Source organism: Chlamydotis macqueenii, chromosome 7 (assembly GCF_036417535.1).
Source record: "Chlamydotis macqueenii isolate bChlMac1 chromosome 7, bChlMac1.mat, whole genome shotgun sequence".
NCBI lineage: Eukaryota > Metazoa > Chordata > Aves > Otidiformes > Otididae > Chlamydotis > Chlamydotis macqueenii.
Genome location: NC_141562.1, coordinates 32,278,317 through 32,299,506, shown reverse-complemented (window position 1 = coordinate 32,299,506; position 21,190 = coordinate 32,278,317). Strand labels below are relative to the sequence as shown.

Genomic DNA, 21,190 nt, shown 5'->3' with positions numbered 1-21,190 from the left:
TCTCAGATGATTTGTAATATAAGAGAGAAATATGTTGTACATGGCAATCTAAAATGTAATGAAAACACGTGCCCCGAGTTGCTCCTGTATTTAAAATTCTGATTGCAATGCTGCCCACCAACAAAATAATAGTAATTTCTGGCAGGAATTATAAAACCTAAACTACAGCACAAAGCGTTGTTCACCAAATTACTCATTCCATATCTACAATTATAGCCCATTTATTTTCTTATGCTGATAACAAAAGATACATTTTAAGATCTGCACTGTGCTACTCTTCCTTTAATAAATAAAGTGAGCTTTTCAAAAGCTATGAAAAGATGCAGATAAAAATCAAAACATTTCTGCATTTAAAGATTCAATCAGACTTGCCATGAATGGTGTGATTTTAAAGTTTAAAAAAAATAATCAATTTAGCGTGTATTTTTGAACATTATTTGTCACAAATAGCATTCCCAATAGATAAAAATGATTATATGGTAAAGAGCGTAATTTATATATCTCAAGCACTATGCTTTTGTCACCGACATCGTTAAGGAATTTGACACATTTGCGGGAGAACAATATATGTCAACTGAAATATATACCAATTAGCCATAAATGGGACACTGAAATGAATGATGCATGCGCACGCTATACTTACAAGTAATAACATGTGGTTTAAAGTCGCTTGCGTTTTCAAACAAGAATTCTTTTTATGTTGTCATTTAAAAAATCTAATATTTCAAAAGGTCAGGAATAAATAGCACCATTAGCATTAAAAGCTAGCTAAAGGGAAAGTAATTTGTTGTTCATTTAACATTGCATTTTATGTAATAGCTTTGTAAAGTGTTCAGGAGGGGGGGAGAGATTTTACTCTGCTAAAACAAGATGACGGCAGCTCCAGTTCATTATTAAAAGGAGATTTTTTTTTTTTTATTATGCTATTGTCAGCTTTAACGTCTTGATTCTGTTAGGTGTTTGTTAAAATTACATGGGCTGCTGAAGTGGCTATGGCAAAGGATAATGCAGAGAATATCATGACTGTCAAAACAATTGTGTAGGCAAGAATCTGCTTATACTAAGGTAATGGAACAAAAGACAAAGGAGAAGCTCTTCTGCCGTGTTAGGAAGTTAATAACCCTGTTGAGGTTTCCTCAGCAGGAGGTACTGAGATCAGGAAGCCAAATTCTAGAAGAAGCAAACAGGCAGAAGGCAGAAGGAAGGCAGAAGGAAGGAGGCGATGTCAAAGGACATCGGACGAGGAACACGGAAACTCAACATCAGGTGAAGACTCTGGTGTCTATGGCTGTGTCTCCTCTGGGTAAACCCATTTATCTCCCTGGAGAGGGGATGTATGTTCCTCCTTGGACTGGATGACATGAATGAAGTGTGAAAGTGTGTAGAGTCCTGCGGCTGCATCCTCTGCCTCCCGCGGCCGTGCAGCTGTGGAGAGCCGAGGAAGGCTTTGCAGGAGCAACCCAAAACTGGACAAACCACAGTCTGATACAGGACAAACAATTCACATCCTTGAACTTACTAAGCCTTATTCTCTTACTCTACCGCTATAAAGCTGACCACAGATGGGAAAAACTGGAGCCAAAATAACTGTTAGCTTATACCCCTCACGGACGTTGTAGGCTGGGAAGAAAACACATGAAAAAAACTTCTCTGCTGTGCGCGTTGCTGCACTTGCTGGTGCCGCGAGAAGCTATACAGGGAGGGAAGCAGTGTAGTGAGGGGAAGGTAAAAGTGGTATCGTCAGAAACTGCCGAAAAGAGAGGTCCCAAGGAGTGGTATCTCCAGTCCCTAGCAGTTCCGTGGGTTTTTCAGAGAGGATGGTGTTCCTCTGGGAGCAGAGGAGAAGCAGACCACTTCTCCAGCAGCAGGCTGAAGGAGCTGAGACAGGATTACATAGGGACAGGAATGAATATGTGAACTAGCCACACTTCAGCTGAATGTGTTTATCAAAAAGCAGAAAAAGAAGTGACTCCCTCATTGCATTACCTGTTTTGTGACTGGACTCCTTCACCATCTGACAATTTTGTTCAAGGCTGAAGGCCAGCATATGGGATTTCAGGACGCTTTGGTGATTGTTGTGATTATAAGCATGTTAGTGAAACTTCACTAACATATGAAGTTTGCTTGCAGCTTTCTCTAATGAATTCTGTCCAGATGACATGGTCCAAGCTTACACACCAAAACACGTTATCAATTCTCCATCACATTCACTGTTCCATCTCTCACAGGTAATTAAAATTAAACTTCCAGCCTCATTTTATAACTGCTCACCCTCCTGTCTCTGTTTGATCTGTATTTCACACTATTTCCCGGCTTAGCCTTCAGTCTGAAATTATTCTAAAACAGGCTGAAATCAGGGGAAGTTTTCAATGGGCTTTGGCTCATTCACTCCTAAAGCTGCTCTAAAAATTCTGTCTGTAGACAGGGACCCATAGATACACACCCCTTCCCCCCTAAACCAGCAAAAAACCCCCAACACGCATCGCCAGTATTATAACTGCAGTGACTGTAGATTGTAGGTTTTTATGTATGACTAGCTTTTATTGGTAGCAAGATTTTGGGCATCCATATATGCTGTTAGCAAGCAGTAAGAGTTTGCAGAACATCCTCCCTCACCGTCTCGGAACCACAGAAATGGAATCTGAAGAAAACAAAAATATATGAGTAACTTGAGTTGTCAAGATTTGTTGAGATTATACTTTTAATATAAGTCAACCTGATTTGTCATTTGACACAGCTGAACACAACACTTTGAGCTCCTAAATTTGAAATATTACTGCTGTGGAAAGTATTGATGGACTGTGTTCATTCTGGTGGACTACCTGCTTTCCTTTTGGTTTATAGTTTGGTTTTTTTTCCAGATTTTGTGGTACCATCACAACTAGTTGTGCAAAGGGAATGAGTCGATAGAAGAGTGAGTGCATTTCTACAGGAATACACTTCATCAGCAATGCGCTTTGGTGAACAGGAACTACAACTGGTCTTAGGAGCTCTGCCTAAAGGTAATGCTGCTGGGCTGTGATCATTTTCCTTTGCTTGAAACTGTTTCCAACTCCCACGTTGTTTTTTAACCAATGGCATTTTAACTATGAATTTGTATGTGGGTCTAAAACATATACTGTACCTCCTCCTCTAGTTACTCAACCACTGGTTGAATAAAATAACATAACTGATCAAGAAAATGAGGAAATTTGTTTTAAAAAGTTCAGGGAAACAAGTAAAACTGGTCCAGTAAATCATTCTTCTATAATCTGAACATTCATATTCAACAAAGTCTAGAGAATCAGTTCTAGCCTGTTTCCCTTAACTTTAGATGAAGCCTTTTAGGCACAGCTTCAAACTATTAGACTTGCTCATTGGAAGGGCAGGCAGCTTATCACCGTTCTCTTTTCTTGATCATGATCTCAGGGATGATCAATATAAATGGAAAACTTCTGCTGGTTCCAGCTGCCAGCGAATCAGACAGCCTAACACAAGCTCAGACACAGATAACCAGTTCTTGTGAATAGTAGGAGCTTAGAAAGAATGATGCTGATAATCCAAGCCACTGCTAATTTTCCTCACCCAAAGGGTTATACAGGAAGTTTGCTCTTCTGAAGTCTGGAAATATTTATAAGTTTTTCTTTGAAGTTATTTAAGGCAAAGAGTTGAAGTAGTAGTGAATGGATGAACAGTGTCTTGAAAGGAAGGAAATAAAAGGTTTTCTTGAGTCTTTGAATGCTTTATATAGCTTTTCTTGTGAAAATGCTTTTAGACCACATATAATTTTGTCACCTGTCCTCCCAAGTAACTTTCAAGATTTTCACAATGGATGTACTTACTCTTTTCCATTTTCTCCAGACTGTACAGTGATAGTTGCAGCTCCTAGTTTAGGAAATGTTGGATTTAAGATGCTGTTATTCCAAAGAAATTTAACCTTTGTAACTGTTCCAATGTTAACTTCTACATCAACAAAGCTTGTGTAAGTGTTGTCTGGTTGGAGGGCTCCCCTGTGAAAAATAACATTTTATGGATGTGAGGCATGCTGGCATTTAATATTAATTACTAGTTCTGTCAATTGATTGACTGTGATAGCAAATAAGTAGAAAGATAGCAGAGAGACAAAATTTAGCTTATAAATTGGTAACAATGTTATGGCCAAATTTCCAATGTAATTAAATCCAAATCAGTGTTTGTCAGGGAGGCAAGGTAGGCCTGATGTGCTGCAGTCATGCTTCAAAATGAAGACCCAGTTGCAGGGCAAACCCAGTGGAAAAGGTAGAGCTTGCTCTGTTGCTTATGCAGGCAGGGTTCTTTTTACATGTAAATAAAATTTTCACTTAATGTTAGTTAATTTATATGATACAGATGTTGGAATTTTTTTTGGGATGGCCAAAAGGATTATCTACCAGCTGCTCAGCGTGGCTCTTTCCACACTTGCAGCACCGTGGCTGAGTCAAATGTGCATCTTGCTCTTTATAATCTGGCTACTTATTTCTCATTGCATCAATATATCAAGCTCTAAATGGCAGCAGTCTGAGTCTGGTAATGGCATCAGCTACTCCATCTCACTGAATATGAGCCAGTGCTGCTCTGATGCTCTCCTTTGTCCCCTCCCACCCCCATACTCTGAAGGTGAAGGGCTACTTTCTTAAATTTACCCCTGCTCTGTGAAGTCGAGACATTTGAATGTGTGATGCGTATATCACTGCAGAACTGTTATTGTAGACATGACCTGAGCAATACAGGAAGGGGAAGAAAAAGCAGAGAACCCAGCAGAACCACCCAGAAGAAACCTCTACAGTTTTAGCAAGCCTCATGGCAGGATTTTTATTCCTTTCCCTAGCTCTACAGTTCCTCATTCATCTGCCTTCAGAGAAGCATGTTTACTGTCCCCCATATTAAAAAGCTTAGAGTACTGGAAGTAATAAGAGATAGGGTAAAATCCCTTTGCCTTTTTGTTTCTTTGCTGGATCCACAGTGTGCCTGCTGGGATAGAGCAAGATAGAGCCGGGGAAAAAATGTTCACTTACAGCAACTGAATTGACACAGGCCCTGCAAATAGCAGCTAGAGAGTGCTGGAGGCCATGCAGTACTGGCAGGCTGATCTCAGCTGAATGCACAGATGCCTGCAAACAGGGATTAACTCACAGCAAACACCTACTGCCAAGTGTGAAGGTGTGAAGTCCTTCTTGGAAAAGTGGAAGTGACATAGTTGTCCATAAACAAAAACCAAAAAATAAAAACTAAAACATATATCAAAAAGCCTTCTCCCTATTTTTCATCATTTCAGATACTTTAGTTGAAACAAACAAAAATATGAGGCAAGCAAGCAGCTTCAGTGTAAGCAGGTGAAGTTATGAGCCACAAAAAGTAGTAGTAAATCATGAGGTAGCTTTAGCTGCAACATTTTACAAGCCTGTGAAAGACAAAGAGATCAGCACTCTGCTAGTGTAAGTCCAGCAAGACCTTGGTGGTACAGTAAACAAATTACACCAAATTCTAACATTTTATAGTGCTGCATTCTAAACTTCTGCCTTCAAATCCAGAGGGAGTGAATTGTCACTGCATTTATATCAGGGAGCTGTATCTGGGGTTAGAATGTGATCTGCCAAATAGGACCAATTTAAATAGAAATATTAATTGAAAATATGAAATAAACATTCTAGAATTGAAGCTTCTTTTCTGTTGAAGTTTGAACTTACTCGATGATCTGATGCTGTCTTGTGTTCCCACCACTTCCATACAGGGCAATATTTACATATCCTCTAACTTTACTCCTTCCAGAGAGTGTCACGGTTACTTTGTACCTCCAAACTACAGAAGAAACACAGTAAGTTAAATTGTATGCAGGAAGAAATGGTCTTCAAAATATCAGGTGTTGGTTTTTGGTCTGTACAGTGTATTTGAAAGCAAAAGCCTTTCACTTTCAGCTCACGGCTACATTGCAGATTGTCTGGACTGAAGGGGTTGAGACAGCGCTCTCTCACACCTGAATCTTCGTGCTTTCTGATCTTCCTTGGGTTATAACAGTACAAAAGAAATAGAAAACACCACTGAATCAGATCTGTCATTATGTCCTAATGAGATCAACCTGAGAAATGGGTAGATATTTGTCTTATTTGGGGGGGGGGGGGGGGGGGGGGGGCAGAAAAAAGAAAAACCTACATTTTTTACAGTGAGGGTGGTAGAACACTGGCATGGGTTGCCCAGAGAGGTGGTGGATGCCCCATCCCTGGAAACATTCAAGGCCAGGTTGGATGGCGCTCTGAGCAACCTGATGTTGTTGAGGATGTCCCTGCTCCTTCCAGGGGGGTTGGACTGGATGACCTTTAAAGATCCCTCCCAACCCAAACCATCCTATGATTCTATAAATACTGATTCTATAAATACCAGAATATAAGCAGTGTAAAAGGAGCGTAAAAAACATTCTGAAGTTGAAGGAAAATAATTTTTGTGTGTGTGAACTTTCTTTTAGAACACAATTTGCAAAAGCAGCTCTTCTCCCTCTGATTCTTGTTTACAAAGGCAAAAGAAGAACCACCTGAGCTGACATTTAGAATAAACTAGGTTGCAAAGGAGGTCTTCCGGTCCATCCACTTCTCAAAGCAAGGCCAGCTGTGATCAGCTTGCTCTTGACCTTTGTCAAACTCAATTTTGAACACCTCCAAAGACAGAGATTTCACGGCCTCTCTAGACCTCTCTTCCTGCATTTAATCATTGTCATTGTGACAGTAATTTTCATACTATTTAGAAAAAAATTCCCTTCTTGCAACTTCTGTGCAGTACATATCCTCTTTTCTCCATGCACCTTGTAGTGCAGCCCACTAAACATCTCAGTGGCCTCCACTGGACTCTACAGTTTGTCAACATCTTTCTTGTACTAGAGGGCCCAGCCAAAGAGGAAAAGGCATGAAGGACTGAAGAGCCATTGCACTTCTATGAGGTCTGTTCATCTGCTAAAATTAATTGTAAAATAGGAAAATAAAAAGATTTGTTTACAAGGAATAGATAGCAGTGGAAGCAACTGAAACTCACGAGCAAAATCCTTGGCCTCTCCAGTATTCAGGTAGAGTTTTACGAAATCGTTTTTTATTTTGCCTTTGAATTTATCTGCAAAGTGACCCATATTCGGGCATCCCTCTTTCGGGCATGGGAAACAGTTTTCCTATTAAAAACAAATGTATCTATTAATAAAATTATCCAGTCAGCCAAGAAAAAAAAAATTACTCATAGAACTTATTTTTAACATACTCACCTAACTGGCCCTGTATCACAGCAGCAGCAAATTTCAAGTAACCCTTTCTGTGACTTGAGAAATATCATATAAGCATGCCAACTTTCTCAAAGGCTCTGGTTTTTCAGGGCTCTATGTTTTTTTCTCATACCATTTAGTTCAGTCCAGCCACACCAGTGACATTCCTGAGTAGTCTTGAACTGGAGCAGGAAGGAGGAGGTGTCCTTCCCAACAACCAATGAAAAAGAATGATGTCTCCTTATACCTTCATGTTGGCTCAAGAAAAGCTTTGTCTTGAAAACAAAGCTCATTTTTGTAGTGAAAACAGTTTTCTACTATGGTGACAGAAGCAGGTAGTCATCTCCCAAACTGATCTGAGAATTGTGATCTCTGTCACCTGCTCAGAACATATAAAGGCCATTCTAAGCAGCATATAAGTTTATATCTCTGTTTGTGCTGCCTGTAGGATATGACAAGCCCATTACCCCCCTGCTACTCTTAGGCTGTAGTTCCTCATTTCCCAGTCTGGGACAGGAAAGGGCTTCCTTACCTAGTCCATAAACCATTGCACTTTGTCCTTGAGGCCATCTTAAGTCACCAAAGTACTTTGATCATGGACTGACCCATCAGGTCATCACATATTATTTAAGTTGTTGTTTTGAAAAGACGACATTTAAGCTGTGTTTGAAAGCTCACCTGCTCACAGTATGGGATCCCACTCCTTGCTGTTTGATAAATGCATTTTGTGATTACAGGGGCAGGCTCTCCTGTTCCCCAGTTTGATGCAGCAGAGCAGGCCTGGGGAAGCCACACTAGCTCCAGTAGCACCTCAGGACTGTCACATCAGCACAGAACCAGGGATCTCCCTGTTTTGTTGTTGCCTTTTCCTACCTGAACCCATGTCAGCTGCATGAGCTATAATACTCCAGAACGTCTGACACTTGCTTCTCTTACAGATGCACTCGTTGGGTGCAAGGTAGCATAAATAAATTGAATTTCAGTTGTATAGATAAGAGCTACTATATGATCCATCGTGAGGCTCTGAGAAATACTTACTGTATCAAAAACATCATATGAAGCACAAGAATAGCCTAGAAATCCATCAGGGTAGATAATGCTGTCAGAGTAGTACTTGTAACTCCGCAAATGATTGCAAGCCACAAAGTCCCGAGTTCCTGTGAAAAGATGTTCCCGGGTTAGTTCTTCCTTTCTGTTACCATTTGAAGGAAGATACTGGCACAGCCCTTGCCGTGTCCTTGGGATGTCTCATTCCTCCTCAAAAGCCTCTTCACAATTCGTGGAGCATCAAAGGTAAGGTTTGAAGCTTGCTTTTGCTATGAATTGATGCTACAAGGAATGTCACTGCCTCAACGGGTATAAAATGCAAACTCAAAATGCTTTGTGGAGCCCGACTGCGCAGCTCAGCCCAGCCCATGCCTTCCCCTTCCCTCACAAACACTCATTCAAGCGATCTGACCGCGTTTCACAATAGAAATGAGAACTGCATGAAACAGGTCTTTTGTAGGCAACCGTTGCATTACCATAACAAAAGAAAACGAAATGAAAAGTATTTAACAGTGAACTTCCTAGGGCAATGCTGATTTGCTCCAGCTGAGGATTTCAAAACAAAATTATTATTATTTGGGAGGTGCTTAAGGAAGGGAGACGCTTAAAATTAAAATAATGAATATATTCTTTTCCTTTGTGTTGCCTTTATTTTCCTGACTTCAGGTTAAAAAGAAGATCATATACAACACAGTTGTTTCTTTGTGCTTTAATTCCCCATTATTGATAACAAGTTTACTCTATCAAAAAAAAAAAAAAAAGAAAGAAAGAAAAAGTAATGCTTCCAGCTGCATTGAATAAAACCTGGAGAAAAAGGCTAGTTATCACAAATAAGTTAATGGATTTCCAGAGTTTAAGGTGCTTGCAGTAATGTAAGAAAAAGCTCAAATAATATACTGAAAAATCTCTGCAGCAGAAACCTTGGTTTATTTTTTTAAAGTTACATGTAATTTAACTTTCTAAAGACATGTAGAAATTTTCTAATACTTAGAGCTTTTATTAGAACCATATAAAACAACAAAGAAGAGTGTATTTGAGCAGCTAGGTGCCCATCTCTTTTTTTAGCTGACTATGACACAATGACATTGCTTTAATGCAGCCTAGATTGTAATAGGTAATTAAAAAAAAAACCAAATTAAATTAATTGCTGTATCTCAGAAGAGTTGCAGCTGAAGGTACCCTAGCAGAAGTAGCTGTGAGCATCATTGCCCCGCTCTACCCAGCACTGCTGCTGGGCAACTAAATAGAAGCACAGTGGAAGGTGTTGTTACAAACCCTTCAAAATTTTTGGCACAGTTTCAGTAACTTTTGTTTCTGCTATCAGATACTCTGGAGGAGGCATATTTTCCAGAGGCAAACCCTTTTGTTTATTTTTTGAACAGGGTCTGGAAAATGGTGCATTTTGAGCATATTAACAGTTTCACTGCACTCTGCAGCTGCCTTTGCTGGTGGACACACCCAAAGCTAACACAAAACACCTGAATTAAGAGAAGTTAAGTTGTTACATTTTGAGGGTGACCTTCCTCTGAATTTGTAACGTAATCAACGTACCTTCCCAGATGCCATCGAGATCCACAATTTGTGAAACAGGGTTCTTCCCACACCCTGGCATTTGCTTTCCTCCATTTGGATAAAAGTCAAGATGTCCTATAGCTTCCCTCATACCAAAACCTGAAGCATTTAAAGCAAAGGTAAGCACATTTTAAATTAATATTAGCTCATACTTGTAGCTGCTGCCTTGAAGTTTGCCTGTGCTCAGTATTTTACGATATGAGCTGTTAGTGACCAGTGAATTGAATACTCACCTAAGTAGGGGATTGTGGGAGCTGAGTCTGTGTGGATAACATCAACAAACTCTGCATCAGATTTATCCAGTCTGACTAGAATGGGAGTGCCTTCAAAATAAGGTTGAGCAGGATCCAGTCCTGAAAGAAAAAGGCTAGTGTTATATATAGATAAAGAGATATATCGTTTTATGTAACACAATGGTTGTATATAATTAATAACACATATATGGTTGCCTATGATTCCTTACACCTAAGTAGTATAGGCATTAATAAAATGATGATGCATGCTTTCTCTTATCGAGTGGCTTTTCTCCCAGGAAGGAGAAAGTTACCTGTGTGAAGCCTATTAAATTTTACTGATTTACATCAATATTGAGTTCCAATGTTTGTATACAACCCTTTTTAAAAAAAAAAAACAAAACAAAAAAAAAAAAACAAAAAAAGGATTAGCTTCCCTTTAATAATGTTCCTCAAATTGAGGTTGCTGTGTCTGTATCGCACATAACTGATTTATCTGCCTGGTCTCGTTCAAGAGTACTCAAACAGGAATTGATGCTGATAGCACCCCATGTGCTGAGAGGTGCCTAAACCAGCCTGCCTACTTCCAGTTAGATTTTGGAAAAACATCCAGTTTTGAAGTTATGGTCTTTGCTTTTGATCGTAGCAGAAAACAGAATTCATTTGCTTCCCAAATTGCTGCAGCAATTTCAGGAGCTTGTAAAGTCTTGCAAATTGCACAGTTTTCACTACCTTATGCTTGCATCTCTTGTTGTCCCTGGGCGGCAGATTTGGTTTTGCTTTTAGACTGAATTTTGTGGACTATTAGTCCAAGGTTCACTGTGCCTGAAATCCCTGAGGAAAAGTAACAATTGAAAAAGGCTGTGTTAATAATATCCAAAATTTTCTTTTGTGTATGAAAGGTCACTCTGCTTAATGCATACTGCCCTCGGTGCTGCCTGCATGGTGAATAAAGAGATCAAGCCCAGAGCTTTAAACTCTGGAAGTGCTGAATATGTTAAAAAATTGCTAAAGATTGCAGACTGCGGGGTGAGTTACTTGTATTTTGAGAAAGGATTGGTTTGATCACAGGTTTAGCTGATAAAGCCTCTTTTCAGTTTTGTTTTCTGGGAGAGTATTGGAGGTTTTAAAATACTCAGTGGTGTCTCTTCTTTGTGAGGTCTCTGGAATATCTTTTTCAGAAATGAATTATGAATAATAATGAATATGCCTATTTGTCATTTGCTTTTTTTTTTTTTTTTAAAGAGTCAGTTAAGCAATTTAAGAAAGATGAGGGCTATCCCTTGAAGAACAGTGCAGGGATAGGGCAAGTAGCTGTGTGGCACAGATGCCCCTGCTGCGGGCAGAGGGCTGAGACAGCCCGTGCCTCCACGGATCTTCGCCTTGCCTCTCGTTCGTACACATTTCCATCACTTAAGTCTTGCAGTGTTGCAAATGGTTCCTTCAAGAGTCATTTGCTCTCAGCTAGTGTGATTGCAAGCTAAAGGATGCTGAAAAATGGAAACTTCCTGTTGGATCAAAGGGAAGATGAAAATGCTTCTGGGCAACAATCACAGAGGCTTGATCATAGCTTGTGAGAGACAGGCACGATTTATGGGACTGGTGGAGGATGTCCAGAGTCTGTATTCAGAGTGACTTGTGGACGGCTATAAAACAATCCAGAATAAAAACGCCTTCTCTGAAAGAACTGAACAGGAAAACTTGGCTCAGCAGTAGCAAGAGGCTTCCTCACTTTCTCAGAGCATAGTGTGTAACTCACAACAGAGCAATTCAGTGCTGGGGAGGCGAAACCTGAATCAGTACAGCTGAGCGAAAATAAGAGAACAACATCATATTCCTTAAAAAAAAATCTAAATTCAGAAATGCAAGAGCACTTAAAAGGGACAGACTGTTACTTAGGAATATAGTGAAGATGTGGCAGAGCTTTCTGATCGGACAACTCTGATGTTATCTGGAAAGTAAGAGTAAGCTCATGTAGCTCAAATGAATGCAGGTTGTATAAACATAGTGCCTGTTATCTCCCTCAGAAAGAAAAAGAGGATTCAGTTCAAATCCGACTGTTTCTTAAAGTATGAGTGCACTTTCTTAGTAAGTCTGCTTGAATCTGGACAGACGGTGCAATCGTATGTGACTCAATTTTTGCTGCCAAAGAAATACAAAATGTATCAATAGTTAAGTGAAGAAATGAAACTTTAGAAAATTTGCTGGAAATAAATAAATAAAAAGGATAATTTGGAGTACATTAACAATAATTAATATGTGAAAAGGTTATGCAGACATAGCAAAGCAAGGTGATAATGGGTGATATATCAGGAAGGTCAGCCTACTGCTGCTGAAACGTGGGGTTTGATCCATCCTTTTCTGGAAAATTATAGTTGTTAGCAAAACTACAGTACAAAATAACTAACTGCTCGCTGTTGTGCTGCTTCTAGAATGCAAGCAGTGCATGATGATGTACATCAGATGTGCTGCTATATAACAGGCCAGATTAAAGAAAGATGAAAATAGCAGGAGAAAAGGCACTAGGACAGGGAAGGTAGGGATTACTCTCCTGGTCTGTTTTATTACATTAGTGTTGGACAAATCATTATAAAAACACTCATGGCAGCTAAACCTAGTTCTGGTGGTGTGTTAGTTATTGTGAGTTTGTTTTTTAGCAGTGACAACACCATGCCATCATACTGGAGCATCGCTGCCATCCTGCTCCAAACTGGTGCTGGTCTGCGACACTGAGCAAGTCAGCTGATGTATTGCAGGGCCCTTCGGCTCTGTTAGCTGTGTGGAGCCATTCCTTTGCTGTGTAAACACATGCAAGCAAAATAATCATCATGCTGACTGTTTTCCCACACCTACCAGGGTACCACTCCTCTGTGTACTGTGAGAAGAGGCCAAGTTCTATATTGCCCAAATTACCCTTGATTAAACTGCAGCCCACAATCAGATACAATTGTAAGAGAAAATGAACAGCAATGTTTTGTTAAGCGGTGGTGTCTTTAGTGTGAGCTGTGACTGAAGTCACTGACTTACCAGTAATTCTGCTGATCCCTGGCTGCCTCCTGCCAGCCTCACCTGCCGCATGTGCTCCAAGGCTGTGGCCAATTATGTGAACACTGGCTGGAGAGTATTCATATTTTTCCTGAGAAAATAGCAATATTAAAAAAAAGTATTACATCTATTTTCATCAGCAACAGGGAAGAGTAAAAAGGGGCTGAAAAATGACTTTTACTTTGACTGCAGATTCAGGAAGTCCTATTGGATTTCAGCATCTGTTTGCCTGTTTAAGTACTTGTGTCCAATATATAGTTTTTTTTCAAAACTCCTTATTCAGCTGCTGCCCTTGTTTGGAGGCTCTTAAAACTCTAGACAGCTCTGTCAACAGAGCCCTGAGAGGCTCTGTATCCGTTTTAGCTTCTAGACCCATTGAGATTCAGAGGGTGCTTATGTGGCTTATAAGATTCAGCCAGGCAGGAACCTTTAGTCACACCTGGCAGGTCAGGCACCACGTGCAGCTGCAGGAGGACATGAGAGGAGAGATGCCTTCAGCCTTTTTGGGCAGTAATTCAGTGGCTGCAATGCAGATGTAGAGGGCAAGACACAGGTGAGAGCACTCCTAACCTCAGAGTATCCATCTGAGTAGTTTAGAGTTCTCTGACAGGGAAGAAATACATGTTGAAAACACTTAGATTAAAAGAAGGCTTCAAACCAAGCATCGCAGCTTTTGTTGGTTTAGGCACTGTGCACTATGGCTTTCCCTGGAGACAGCTGGGAAGGCCCTCTTTGTCCCCAGGTACCGTTGCTGACTGGAGAACTGTTCTCCTCCAGCCACTACTGGCTGCCAGCTGGTTTTCTGATATTCTTCAGAGTTGTTTTGTACGTTTTTGTCGCTGTGAAAAGGCAGTTTGCTGTGCCCATTATTTCTGCATCTTTAAAAAAAAAGCCAAAACACATCCCTTTACATCTGTTAATGTCTATGGAATAACTGTTTGGCCATGCTATGGGGATGTCTTGTAGCATTTCATATTCCTAAGCTGGCTAACCCTGCTGTTATGACATAGTTCTCTAACATTAAAAAATAAAAAGGGTCTCTTTTTTCAGTACAACTTCTAAAATATTTGCTGGGTATAAGAAAATGTTGTCGCGTGGTTACATTCACGTTAATGAAAGTTCCTGATATGTATTTCTCTGAAATCAGCATTACTACTACAGCTTTATAAGCAGAAGATTCTTACCATAAGAACACTTATAAAATAAGCTACTTCAGCGCCTACAACACGGATGTTGTTTGATGCCTGCGTGTACTGACATCTTGCGCCTTTTTTCCAGTCTACGCAGATGCAGTTCACATCTTCCACAGTAAGCATCCTCTGTTTTGTAAAACAGAATCAAAAAACAGAGAGTCCCACAGTAAATACAATCTAGAATTGATTCATGTTGCTTATTTATAGCTCAACTCATAAATGTTTTGTGAATTTGTATGAGAACATTTTAAGAAGCAAAACCTTAGCGTGTATTTGCGGTTGTGCCTGCACGCGGGTGTGTAAGTGCTCCCACAATGCTGAAATAGTGGTGTGCTGCAGTAATGGCCACACCATCATTTCAAACACCCATAGCAGTATTTTTTTTTGGCAGAAGGGAAAACAATATAAACACTGAAATTTTTAATTTCAATCAAACTTCATATGCAACACTAAATAAGAGCTCTACTTGTACATAGTTTCACTTACGTGATTTAAAAGTACTTCTTTATTTCAAATTCAATTAGAACTCATATTTTTTAAATGACAGAATTTGAGAGTGTTTTTCTGATACAGATTTGTAAGAAAGGGAGTATCTGTGTTTTTATGAGGATGCATAAATTGCTGGTGTCACCGAATATTCATTTCGGGAATATGTATGTACAGGCAGATACTTTATTGTCTGCCACAGAATCTGACACTTTGCTTTCCTCCTGTGAGCTGTATTGTTTGGCTAAGTGTATTTTGCATTAGCAGCTTTGTTATATTTATTCCTCTTTGCTTTATGTTCAGATACTGTAAAGCATCTAAAAAAGTTTTATAATTGGCAAAGGACAGAAAAGGCAATAGAAGCATCTGTGGCTATCTTAAAAGTAGCAAAAATAAATGTGCAGATAGAATTATTACTTAATAGGAAGGAAAGTAAGTAACATACACAGAAGAGGGCTGATGCATTCACAGTTCTATTTGCTCCACTCCTTACTGAAAAGATTCACTGAGATAAATTAAAAAAAAAAAATAAATTGGAATATTATGATGAAATGTAGGCAGCATAATAGAGAATTAAAGATTTATCTGATGTCTCTACATCCTATTGAAAATTGATCAAAAGATTTAAGGGATTAGCTGAAGTAAAATGTGAGCTAACTCGTTGATTGTGAGGTTCTAGAAAAAAAAAAAATCTCTATTTTAGGAGTGGAAAATGGGAGACTGAGAATTATAAAAACATAAATCTGCCTCTGATATATTGCACAAATTATTAACTAGCAAACCCAACAATTGTTCCTTAATGTTCATAAGTGATAATCAACATAATTTTTTTAAATGAGAAACTGTAAAATAAATTTAATTTATTTTCTTTTGACCTAGTATCAGAGGGAAGTAGGTAACAGGAATGCAATAAATGTGAAATATCTTGATTTTAGTTGACTTTCACATCATTTCTCATAAGTAAAACAGGAATACAGAATTTAATCAAAACTGTAGTTGTGTGAATAGTTAGTTGAAAAACCTTATCCCAAAAGTGCTATATGATATCAACTGGCATTTTGCTTGATGTGCTGTATGACTAGTAGCTTTCATGAGCTACAGCTGCAGTAGAAAGCATGTTTATAGGATTTGAAGAGCCCACAAGCTGGAATTGTAACTTTGTATGGAGACAGGATTAAGAAATAACTTGGGGAATTAGTGCAAAAATCGATAAAGCAGAGTGCTTTACTTCATTCACTATTTGTTACAAGTCCTAGATTGAAAGCTTTGCTGGAAATGATCCCCTTGAGGTGCCTTCTGGCTGTACATTTCTACAGCTTTATTGGTTCTGTTAATGGTCAGCCCCATGTCCTCAGCCTCCAACGCCCACGGGGCAGCCCATACCTTTGTGATGGACTTTCCACATCTAGAAACCTGTCTCTTGTCTGGAGAGAGATGATGCAATAGCTATGAGTCTACAGTTATTTCTGGAGTTGCCCTTGTTCCTAAGTAGTATCTTGCTCCAGGGTTTGTGTTTTTGGTTTTTGTTTTTTTTTTTTTTTTTTTTTTTTTTAAACAAGAAAAAAGAGACTTACTGAGACAAATCCTGTTGTCCCTGACTTCACTGAAGAGAAGAATTGAATGCATTTTACCTCATGCTTTTCCTCAAGGTGCAGAGCTACATATTTAAGTTACTAACAGTTTTAAAATGTGGCCTTTTTGCCCCTTCCTATCACTGCAAGTACCATGAGAGAAATTGGTTAGAAAAAGAGAGAACAGTTTGCACTTATAAACACATTCCTATAAACTGGGAAACTTCACAGGGAGAGGACTTCCCTGTGGTACCTACCTTGCACATGTCTGACAGCCAGTTTTCTTCTCCGTTATCTACAAATCCATGTATGATAAACCTGGTTATCCTACTTGCTTTAAAATTTGAGTACCCAATTGTTGAGGCATCAACGGCAGAGATCTCCTGTTGTAGATATTAAATTAAGAAACATTTAAATCTGCTTTCTGTAAACAGTTTATCAAGACTGCAAAGACCTGAACTATGCTTATTTGTACAGGTGTTTAAAAATTATGCATTGTTAAAACTCTGCAAGTGCTTGCATGGCTATGGCTTAAGATACGTAACTCCAGTCAAAGCAAGCTTTGCCACATATTTTAGAGCAGCCAAGACTTTACTTTTAAAGTGTTTTTATCTTATCTGTGGAAAAAAAAAAATTACCCAATGATTTTTAAAATGCAGTTTCCCAGTACTTTTCAGTGGCCATACAGAAAACATAGGGGAGTGCTGCTTTGTGAGGGCTGGAGGAGGATGAGAGTTCTGCCCCAGAGACCCTGCCAAGGAGCGGAGAGGTTGTGTCTTGAATAAAGAGGTTTGACCATTTCTAACATTTTTCCAGGAACACAGCTAGAGTCTGTTTTTACTCTTTTTTTTTTTTTTTTTTTTTCTTCTTCTTTACGTGATTTACTAATGTTTAAACCACAATACTTCTTACTTGAAAGACAGAAGGATTTTCTCTTGTGTACAAGAGGAAGTGAATGTCTATCTTTTTTGGATCCCAGGGTAACTTATGCACTGGTCTTTCCGTAGTCCCAGACCATGGTATATCATCTGAGAAACATCCGAGCCTGTCATAGCAAACTTCTTTGCCTGTAGGACACAGATCAGATCAATAATACATGAATAAGCAAAGAAGTGGAGCAGTCTAGTCAGAACTCAGAGCATCTATTCTCTGGAGGTCTCTTGGTTTCTTGAAAATCCTACAGTGTACAGAAAGCACAGACCAGCAGTTGCCCTCTCTCAGATCTTGAAAGGCTCGGTTTACCCCAAGGATAGCAGCCACCCTATTGCTCATCAACTAAGTTTTCAGTGGAGTTCCTCCATAAGTATTCTATACTATACCTTGAGTACCTTTACCCAGCTCTGTTTTGCCTAAGGCAAAGACAGCTGATGAGTTTTTCCTAATACCAAGCCAAGGTATTGGAAATAACCACTGATAACTTGAGACTGTGCTGAATAGCTGACTACGCTGTGCACCAGAAGTCTTATACCATACAAACCAGTGGCTTCTGCTGAATATAAAGCTATACCTCATTAAACTCCAGCTTTTTCTCTATTTCCATCACTAAACAAGAATACAAGTAAATTCCTAGGTTTGGTAGAGCAGTAGCTTTGCTTTGAGATAAGAAAAATAACTGCAGCATTTCTTGCATGCTTCAAGGGTGGAATTTCCGGAGTGGAGAAGAGGAAAGACAACACACACACACACATGCACTCATCTCGCCATTCTTGTACAGGAAAGTGAACCATATAATCTCAGTAAGTTTTAAACACCATAGTGTAGAATAATATTTCACAAAATATAGCAGCATAGAAAAGCTATATAAATACTAACCCCATATGCTTACCTTCTGCTGCGCCGAGCAGACATAGTGCAAGTGTCCAAATCCCAAGCATCTAGAACAGTAGAAAAAGAAGCAGCTAGGATTTGCTTCATTGCCAAGCACACTTAGCTTTCTGGTGCTGAACTTTCTCAGGGTGAAAAGGGTCCTGTGTCTGTCTGTTCTGCAACGCGTAGCTATGACTGCCACATATATGAGACATGTATGATGAGTCAGCTTTGTTTGCTTGCTCCACTAAAGATTGTGGGGCTTCTAAATCTACTAAAGCCTGTCTTAAATCCAGAGTAATTTTTTTTTTTTTCCTTTATTGAGGCTATGCTTCTGATTGGATGCATAGTTGCTACTTTAGAACTAGCATAAGGACACCTATGTGAGCTGCCGTTCCCCTTTATTCCTCTGTGTCTTGGAAAGCCACATATCTGATGAGGTAAAAGAAAAACTCGAACTACTTACAATGCAGCCTTGAAGCTCCATGCACTAATGTGCAAACTTTGCATGTACTTTTATAGTCTGCTTTATCCTTGGACATGTTTCCAGAAAGATAGGAAAAATTATTTCAGATTATAGCTAAGCTGGAAAAAAACTTTAATGATTAGTTTATCTGAAAACTCCAAAATCAATGGACAGAGATTTCCTAAATTGGTATGCTAGAGCCCAGAATAGAATTGGAGCTCAAGATGCAGGGTAATTCCCAGACAGCAACACATCAGTAGTGGGACATCAGAATTATGTGAGTCTGTGTGGCATTGCATGTAGGCCCTTGTTTTGGCTGGGAAGGCTTTTGTTTTTTAGTGTTGTATAGCTGGGATGTAGGGGTCTACTGGGAGGGTTAGTAGAGAACCACATCATTTATAAGTTCCCTCCCTTGCCCTGCATCAAGTGGCTTTGGATCTGGAATGCTCCTGTGCTTCTGGATCTTTTGTGATAGCAGCTTAATTCGGTGAAGCCTTATCCCTTTAGGAAAACTTCTTAGTGGGCGTGCTAGGTATTTTCACAGTGAAAGAGTCTGCCCTCCTGGTGTCCCTTTCATTTCCTTGTTGAAATAAGTAGATGTAGAAGGACATCTAGTCTAGACATAGTTGTCTATGCCTTTGAATCCTTTCTATACTACCCCTATAACCCAAGTTTTGAGAAAATCCTTCTCCTCTGAGTGATGAACAGACAGCAAATGTGCTGGAAATAGGTATTAATAACATACAAAATTCCCCCAGAAATAGCAACATGGCTGCTTTGTGTAGTGATGTCGCAGAGCTCATTAGGGCATTCTACTAGAGACATCAACTAAAAGGTGAAAAACAGCCTGCGCAAATGAGCGGGACTAGGTCTGGGAACCCCATGGTCCCCTTCATCTCTAAGGGGAGGCTGTTAAGTGAGCTCAAGAAGAAACAAGACCTCAGCTAAATCTCCATCTAGAAAGCTTTGTCAGCCTGGCTATGCTTTTTGGCTGTGGCCGTGTGTCTTTGCAAAGCTGAAGTTCCCTAATCTCTGACTCTGGGAATGACCAAATGGATACCAGCTGTGTGTATAGGTATTACACTGCTATCGGGGGCCTAAAAGAAAGCTGGAAAGGGATTTTGACAAGGGCAGGTAGTGATAGGAGAAGGGGTAATTACTTTAAACTGGAAGACGGTAGGTTTAGATTAGACATAAGGAAGAAATTCTTTACTGTGAGGGTTGTGAGGCACTGGAACGGGTGGCCCAGAGAAGCTGTGGATCCCCCATCCCTGGAAGTGTTCAAGGCCGGGTTGGATGGGGCTTTGAGTGACCTGGTCTGGTGGAAGGTGTCCCTGCCCAGGGCAGGGGAGTTGGAACTTGATGATCTTTACAGTCCCTTCCAACCCAAACCACTCTATGATCATTCATGCTATTGGGGTTTATTTCTTTAAATAGCAGTGAAATTTTTAATTTTTCTAAAATATCACCTTTGATACAAATTTAGAGCTCAGTGCTCCCGTCCTTGATTGAAGTACTATTTCATTTTAGTTTGTAAATATGTTCATATCACTGATACAGAGGAATCAGTACCTGCACTAGTACATGGATAAGTTTCAACACCTGTTCAAAATGAGGGGGCAACAGTCTTTTCCTTTTAATCTAAGAGCTGGTGAAAAAGATTTAAGTTAAGAATTTATCCTAGTTAGTCTGCTGCTCTTATTCAACACCGTAATAACACAGGGCAAACTGATTGAGTAGACAATTCCGTAGGCCATGGTCAAGTGGGTTTCAGCTGGTTGCTTCTCCTTTGGGAAGAAGGGGTAGGGCTGGATGTCTGTCCCTCAGGCCTCAGTCAGCAGCTGCTGGAGGAAAGACAGCTATTGAGAAAGAAAGTGATAAATAAGGGCCCAGCTATGGGCCTGCAGTTTCTGCGGTTCTGAAGATGCTGTAGTCTGGAATAGGAAGCAGGCAGAGGAGACGACTGGATTTCTGGCACTGCAGGATGCTGTGGATCTCTCCTGGGACACAGCGCTGTGCTTCCCAGCATTGTTCACACTTCCCTTGCCACATGTCAAGTCCTCGGGGGACTTGCTGTACTCGAGACTGCAGATATGTCTTGGCTGAACCTCAGACTTGTGTTTGATTACACTTTTATTTTTGTACAGGCTTGATTAGTGTTTAGTTGAGAATACAACACTGACTGTTGTTCTTTTCTTTTTTTTTATTAAAAAAATTCATTCAGATATTTATACTCATTATAAATATGTTCTTAATATTGTATTTCTACTTCTCAGAAGTTTATCTGCCCAAATGCTTTTATGTCATTTATCAATCATGGGGAAATGGGAGTGAATAAATGATTAACTCTTTCTTACTATGCATTGATATAGAGTTTTGTCTTTTACTTCTAAAAATAGCCATTGCCTTGGTCTCTTAAAGCTCCAGGAGGCTCACTCATGCCATGCTTTGCAGAGCAGTAGCGTCCATTTTAATGTGAAATAGTTAATTCCATGTTTTGCAAAGCTTGGAGTTAGTCAAAGTTTCTCTCCAGGATT

The 21,190-nt window shown here is 39.7% G+C and overlaps 1 protein-coding gene and 1 long non-coding RNA gene across 2 annotated transcripts in view; one reads left to right on the top strand and one right to left on the bottom strand.

Annotated features, from left to right (window-relative positions):
* Positions 1 to 2,577: 2,577 nt before the first annotated feature.
* LOC104483948 (inactive pancreatic lipase-related protein 1) lies at positions 2,578 to 18,255 on the bottom strand. Its single transcript, XM_010125875.1, has 12 exons — positions 18,207 to 18,255; positions 17,294 to 17,448; positions 16,639 to 16,764; positions 14,316 to 14,450; positions 13,114 to 13,222; positions 10,087 to 10,206; positions 9,833 to 9,952; positions 8,273 to 8,391; positions 7,018 to 7,147; positions 5,685 to 5,796; positions 3,822 to 3,989; positions 2,578 to 2,641 (listed from the first exon to the last, which is right to left on the bottom strand). The coding sequence occupies exons 1-12, from the start codon at positions 18,253 to 18,255 to the stop codon at positions 2,578 to 2,580; spliced, it is 1,407 nt and encodes a 468-aa protein (XP_010124177.1).
* The window catches only part of LOC147600123 (uncharacterized), a 46,578-nt gene continuing 35,134 nt past the window's right edge, over positions 9,747 to 21,190 (top strand). Inside the window, exon 1 of the long non-coding RNA XR_015259046.1 lies at positions 9,747 to 9,972. This is a non-coding gene — a long non-coding RNA (uncharacterized LOC147600123). The remainder of the gene's footprint in view (positions 9,973 to 21,190) is intronic.